Source organism: Etheostoma cragini, chromosome 2, assembly GCF_013103735.1.
Source record: "Etheostoma cragini isolate CJK2018 chromosome 2, CSU_Ecrag_1.0, whole genome shotgun sequence".
Classification (NCBI taxonomy): domain Eukaryota; kingdom Metazoa; phylum Chordata; class Actinopteri; order Perciformes; family Percidae; genus Etheostoma; species Etheostoma cragini.
Genome location: NC_048408.1, coordinates 6583669 through 6590518, shown reverse-complemented (window position 1 = coordinate 6590518; position 6850 = coordinate 6583669). Strand labels below are relative to the sequence as shown.

At 42.3% G+C, this 6850-nt stretch overlaps 2 protein-coding genes across 3 annotated transcripts in view; one reads left to right on the top strand and one right to left on the bottom strand.

Moving 5' to 3' along the window:
- Positions 1-1479, top strand: part of c2h17orf67 (chromosome 2 C17orf67 homolog) — a 4630-nt gene extending 3151 nt beyond the window's left edge. For both annotated transcript variants that reach the window (XM_034891392.1, XM_034891384.1), the window contains exon 4: positions 1251-1479. The gene's annotated coding sequence lies outside the window, so the exon portion shown is untranslated. The remainder of the gene's footprint in view (positions 1-1250) is intronic.
- Positions 1480-2916: 1437 nt separating this feature from the next.
- cbx8b (chromobox homolog 8b) lies at positions 2917-6235 on the bottom strand. The gene is made up of 5 exons (XM_034891312.1): positions 6031-6235; positions 5864-5907; positions 5573-5638; positions 5387-5453; positions 2917-4494 (listed from the first exon to the last, which is right to left on the bottom strand). The coding sequence occupies exons 1-5, from the start codon at positions 6097-6099 to the stop codon at positions 3664-3666; spliced, it is 1077 nt and encodes a 358-aa protein (XP_034747203.1). The 5' UTR covers positions 6100-6235; the 3' UTR covers positions 2917-3663.
- Between the last annotated feature and the right edge of the window lie 615 nt (positions 6236-6850).

Sequence of the window (6850 nt, the reverse complement as noted above, 5' to 3'; positions counted from 1 at the left end):
CCCCCCCCCCCGCCCCCCACCCCCCACCCCTAATGGTGATGGTCAAGGTTCCCAAAGTCTCTACTTTCCCTTCAAACCCCAAATGCCCACACACACACACACACACACACACACACAGCAACATAATCCTCAATTTTCATTGAACTCAGATTTGACCAACAAGACACCAACATAGGATATAATCAGGGTTCAAAATGAGTACCATACATGCTGGTAAAATATGCAAGTGGCTGGTATGTTGGTATCACTCACCAGCCACAAAACAACTATCTACTAAGTGGCTGGTGGATTAAAAAAAAGGATGTAATCATTTCCCAACATGTACACACACATTTGGACTGATCCATTCGGCACTAATGTGACCTTTTTCACACACAGAACAACAAACATGCAATTCCTGCCGTCCTCTACAGCTCTATCTCTTTATTGCCTTATCCTCACTTGTTTCCATGCTGGTAATTTCTCACTGCTTTTGCGTTATATCTCTTCCTGTGTTTTTCTGATTTTATCACGACTGTTTTGCAAAGCAGGAAACCTCAGAAAGTTGTAAAACAATCAGGTCACACAGCCTGATACTTTAAATACATGGTGTCAGTTATCTTGTTTAACGCCTTTACACCTCAAACTGGTTTAAAGTAGACAGTAGATCACTGTTTGACTACAGAGCTACATCAGCTTGTCCCAAAAACAAATCCACATTTCTCTGACATTTCTAAGCTTTCTATTTGCATATAGGAAGAGGAAAGAATCCATCGCAGAGTGATGCTGAAATGCTGCTTGGGGTGGGGCTGTGTGTGTGTGTGTGTGTGTGTGTGTGTGTGTGTGTGTGTGTGTGTGTGTGTGTGTGTGTGTGTGTGTGTGTGTGTGTGTGTGTGCGTGTGTGTTTGGGGGGGAGGCAAACACGTTTATTGTAGCGACTTTTTGAGCATCACATGCTCCATTTCATGCAATCTGAATTCTTTTTTTTTTTTGCAACAACTTGTGCCTTTTCTGCATGCAAACGTCTTTAGACATGTAAATAATATTGTTATTAATTAATTGATCTGCTGCATTGTTCAAACATTTCTGCAGATTTGAAACCTTACACGTGTTTCAAGGTGTATTTTTTTAATTTCTTTCTTTTTCTAGGAATTATTCACATCTTAAAAGAAATATTTGCTCGCCACAGCATTCTTACACACTATGTTGGATTTCACCTGACCATTTTACCATCTTTTTTTAAACTGTTCTTTATCTTTTTTCTCTTCCAGTAAAGGACCAGAGGTGACAACATGGACTCAACAATGAAAACTCCTGTAGAATAAAAAGATGGACTCTCTTGTACATGTAGAGGTATATCAGTGGGTAGAGAAGGCGCACATTTGCGTTGACGCAGAGGTTAGGGGTTCGAGTCCCATCTGTGAAGATTTCCTGCATGTCCCCCCCCCCCGAAACCAAGCCGTCCTTTCCAATAACGGCGGAAAACCCCCCAAAAAATCTTAAAAAGATGGACTCTCAATTTAAATTCAAAATTGCCTGATTAGCACCAAAATCCGAAAAACAACATTGCCAAGGCATCTTTTTCTTTCTCTGTGTCTCTCCAGGAACATGACCATGTAAAGAAGAAATGACGGTGCATATAATCTAACTGTAGCCTGTAACAGCTGTGTAGTTTGCTGTTTTTAGTAGTTTTGACATTTCCCCCCTGAATTGTGTAGGCTATCATGCACCATCACAGAGTGACATGTTGTATTAGTGAGTAGCCTACTATCAAAAATAAATGTGTAAAAGTGCTTGCACCCCCGGTTGTGTTCTTTATTCTTACTCTGGATCTCATGGTGAGGCTGAAGGCTGCAGGCTGCAGGTCCAGTGACAGGCAGAAGGGACGAAACCAGGAGCGTATGAAGACGGTTTTTCCTCCTGGACCCCATATTCCTATTTGTGTGTGTAAGTGACTAATTGGCAGCGACCATATTAGTTTTAATATAATTGTTTTTACCACGTCTGGTTAGCAAAGATCATTAAAGGATTCGGGAACGGTAAAGGAAAAAAGAAATCGTTTCGTTTAGGCTATATCATTTCTAGAGAAAACAACTTTGTTTAGGGGTAAATATGGAGCCTAGTCCTGTGCAGAAGGTAGGCTACGCTGTACCGAAGCCTATGACACCCATGGGACCTAATGTGTCATGGGTAAACAGGGCAGTGTCGCAGATCCACTCAGACTGCACACTCAGGAGGAATAGGCCGGTAGAAGGAAATAGTCTACTTAAAAGTAGCCTACTCTGAAATATGGAGCTATTTTAAAAGCCCATCTGTAAACTAGCTCAGGCTATACATGTTGCGGCATGATATAGAAATAATCATTAAACAAGTAGCCATAGAAAACTGTCGCTTGTGGGCCTATACTGAAATTATATAAATACAATAGCCTACAAATTGGAATAGAAAAAAGCATAGATAAAGCAGTTGAGGAATATGAGAACGAATGGCTGCATTTTTGTCACATTTACTTAAATGAACTTGAAGTAGCCTTTAAAAAGCAGACTTGAGATGAATGAAATATTAAGCCTACAGTAGTGTCTGCTAACGGACTCCGTGTGTAGAAGGAAGTCAACCTAACTTTGAGCAGAAAGGCATAGGCCCGCTGCAGCTCCATTATGAGGCCTTTAACTTCTGCTCTCATCATAGCACAAGTGACCCGGGAAATTAAAATGACGCATTTTTCTTTCATAGATTTCCCCATGACTTATAACACAAATTGAGGCTAATGAAATAATAACCTGAACGTCTAGGTTGGTGGCCTAAAGGCCTAATTGCGTCACGTTTTGATAAAAGCCTTCATTTAAATAACAGCACGGGTTAGGGCGTTGCCTTCAAAGACGATCTGAAACATTTGAGTCCGACGGAGCAGTAATAACAACAGAGTACTACATCACGGAAGAGTCAAAGGATTTATTAGAAAGCGTCTAAAAAGCTAATTAATACCAACTCTGTAATTCTTTTCTTACATTAAAGCTTTGTGAACATTTTCTATGAACATGTAAAACATACCACGTTAAAGGAAATATGTCGTTAAACACCTCGGGAAAACTCAAGAGCTTTTGTGTTTTGAATTTATTAACTTATTAGAAATGTTAGACATAAAAAACAAAAAAACAGACCGACTCGGTCTTTGAATACAACACAAACGGATTTTTTCTTAGTACATTTTGAGTTCAAAGTGCTTGAGTACATTTTTTTTTTTTTTTAAATATCAACCCTATTGTATTGGGAACAGGGTATAGTCGGTCTAATCAATTCAAATTATAGAGATATCCAATCCATAGACTGAATTTAATTCCCACAATTTGCTAGCATGAGCTCAGGCTGGAAGATGTGAGAGTGAAAAAAATACATTCTAGTTAGTAACAACTGCAAAATAGTTATATTTAGGAGCTCTGTACAAAAAAGTAACCAACGTGTTCATGTTAACCAATGCAAGGTGTGAAATGGACTTCATTTGATTTGGTCAATACATTAAAACAGATGGCTGACTTTATAATATATACACATACAGTATGCAAATTATGTAATTTGCTTTTATACATTACATACAAAAAAGAGCTTTGCTTAATAAATCACACTATAAGCTTCAGAATGATTCTGTCAGAGAAAAAGTGTGGCATGAAGAAATCAGTTAAGCAATCATCTTTTGTCCTTGAAGAAGCCTTTTGAGGTGCTGCTCTCCTTGATGGTGACGGTCAGGAAGTTCGTGGTCACGTCCGTCACTAAGACCTTTTCCACGTTGCCGATAGAGGGCCTCCACGTCACTTCGCCCAAGTCGACGTCGAGCCTGGTCGGGGACGGCCTGTCCAAGAAGTAAGGCTTTTCCATCTGGGGTAGCTCAGCGGGGCGACTCAAGCCCTGGTTTATTTTGGACTGGTGCTTGAAGTGCACAGGTGCCAAGTAGGTGGAGCTGTCCTTAGTCCTGTGTGTGTCTGGGTCTGTTCTGTGTGGATGCAGGCTTCGCTCAGAGTACAGCTGCTTGTAGGAGATTCCCCGGTTGTGTGTGAGGTGGTGGTGGTGGTGTTTGTGACCGTGGCTCTCTGGATGTCTGTGGGACACTTTGATCAGCCTCATCTCTTCCCCGCCCTGGAGCTTGGCCAGTTTGTGATGGCTGTGGCTCACCTGCTCCTCTGCTCTCCTCTTGGGGGGTTCAGAGACCACAGGGCTGTAGCTGCTGTCCTTGAAGCGGGGCTTAGGCTTCGGCCCTCTTTTTTTAGGTATGTGGATGAGTCCGTCTGGACGAATATGCTGAAGGGAAGGCCGCTGGTATTCACGAGTGCTCAGTTCTGGCGGTCGGACACGTACGCTTTCTCCCCGGTTTACAGTACTGGGTGGGAAGATGGTGGGAACAACGGCTCTAAGGCCCTCTCTGGCCCTGGGGGTGACTACAGGCTCGGGGGTGGGGTAGGTGATGTGCATCCCTTGGACTGCATCACCCCTGAACTCATAGGATTTGGCTTTAACCTGAGCCTATTGCAAAAGGTAAGAAAATAAGAGGAAGATATTGATTCAAAATTATACCAAAACGTAATCCATTTAAAACCTAATCCCTTCTAGGTTGTTTTTAGTCAAACTAACAGGGGCTTTTCTAGCCATTTTAATATTCACACCTGTGCTCTTCCTACTGTTAACATTTCTTCTCATAAGTTTGTCATTACTGCCAATGGCTGACACTGGGCTCAGCTTACACACTAAATGTGTCCAACATTTTAATAGGTGAACAATGAGTATGGAGTTTTAAAACATGTACCATTAGGCTACTACATTGGCAACTACAACAGCAAATGGTTCCTGTCGGGCCACAGTATTTATTAGGAAAATTCCACTACCCCGTTTTTAACAACACTCCTGTCAACGGAGATGCTGGTATTTAGTTCAAGATAAACTGTCGGTCATTAAGCAATTTTCACGGTCTATTGTCCTGAAAGGCTGGAACTTCTTGCTGACTGCATCAGGCATCTGCTTTACTCTACGATTTCACTCACATAGGACAGTAACACTTATGCAACTGAATTTAATAAGAGCATGTAGTAATACAAACGGATACACACCAAAAAGAAATTAGGCCTACCTTGATCAAGACGCTTTAACTGACGCTCGTTAACAGGAATGATAAGGTATATCCTTAAGTATATGTCAACGGTTCCCCATTAGCTAACACACAAGCTGATATGCATAATTAGAATTAAGTACAAGACAATGAGGCCGAAATTAATTCGTAAGAGTTTTAAGGTAACCAAAATACACAGGCAAGGTTTATGAAAACATATAAAAAATTGAGGTGATACACTGTCTACTTATTGGGAATGAACATGCAATTCATAAAAGAAAAGAAATCGCGAAACAACGCTGCTTAATTTACCTTAAGCAGAAATGTCTTGGGTTTTGGTCCTCTCTTTTTGGGCCCGTAGAGCTCCCTTTCACGCTCTCTGTGGGAAGATATAGTGACAAACACAATTCGAGTTCCCTGGGACTCCATATATTTATTCGACATGTTAACATTCACTGGCTCTGCCCATAAAGGCCAGCCCACACATCTTAACGTTACCTCTGCTCAAAAGCGACAAATAGGCGGGAGTCCAAAATATTCTCCTCTGGTTCCCAGGTGCTGTATCTGTGAATTAAGACATTGGCGTTAAATTAAATTGTGGAAGCGTACGCTGACACACACACTTCGGGGATGGCCATAGCGCTAGCCTGCGAGCTAAATTCTCCATCGTGCTATAATCCGGGCTGTCTCGCTAGCTTTGGCGAGCTAACGACACTCAGAGCCGAGACAGTCCAGACACCACGGCCGTGAGTTGAAAACATTCAAGAGACAAAATGTAGCAGGACTTACTTGGGAGACCAGCCCTTCCATTTCACAAGGTATTCAATCCGACCCTACATGCCAACAGAAACAAACAGAAATGACTGCATTAGCTTGCAGCTTGTATTATAGTGCGGTGTTGGTGCATTATATCCAACGCTATGGGAGAAAAGGGGAACGCTAAATCTCGCGCCTACCTTCCTTATCCTCCGTTTGATGATAGACTCGGCGGCGAACACCCTCTCCCCGACGGCAGACAGCTCCATGTTTACTCCAGTGCTACCTACAGTTAGCTTGGTGTACGCTTACGCTAGCAGAGCAGATATTTTTCTCCAGTCCCAGGCAGTCACTCTGAATTCCCGACAGACCATAATAGAATGGACGTCAGTGCAATTTTTTTCACTGCGTTGCTAAGGAACCACAGTCGGTGGAACCTCTAGAAGAACGTCCATTGGTTCAGCCGTTGCTACGTGCTCGGGTTGCTAAGTGAGGGGGAGGAGCGTGCGTCTGTGTGAACTCTTTCAGGGGAGGGAGGTGGGGGATAATGGTGGCGTTTACCCCGCGAGGCGTTGAATCATTTCGCACGAGTTCTGTGAGATATTCAAAAATTCACCGTGGTATCAAAAGTAGGCTAGTCATAAGTAGCCTAATTGTAGTTTTATGCACGCGATAGTGTCTTCAAGCAAATAGAGAAACCAGGAAATAATGTCGTTTGATGTAGCCCATGCAACAACGCGAAACACAGCAAATAAGAGACATTCTTTAATATCGAACCAGCGATGCATTTATCGGCAAAATGCAGTAAACTCAATTGGTATACGTCATTTTATGCATATTTGTCCATAAACCACACAAGCTGCGATAGTCTGTGTTAACTCGTGTGCCAGCACGCATTCATTTTGTTAGTCCTTGCTGTCTCAGGCCAAGCAGAGGACCAACGCACTGTTCTAGCTTGTCAGGCAAAATTATTGTCGGTTTGTATTCATATTTATAACACTCCTTTTAGCTTAACGTTGA

What these genes read in the sequence shown, in the direction of transcription:
- cbx8b (XM_034891312.1), bottom strand. Translation starts at nt 6,099, where the DNA reads ATGGAGCTGTCTGCCGTCGGGGAGAGGGTGTTCGCCGCCGAGTCTATC. An exon ending in TCAAACGGAGGATAAGGAAG is followed by an intron (nt 5,908 to 6,030) that starts GTAGGCGCGAGA and finishes GTTGGCATGTAG; the next exon opens with GGTCGGATTGAATACCTTGT. An exon ending in CCAAGACATTTCTGCTTAAG is followed by an intron (nt 4,495 to 5,386) that starts GTAAATTAAGCA and finishes CTTTTGCAATAG; the next exon opens with GCTCAGGTTAAAGCCAAATC.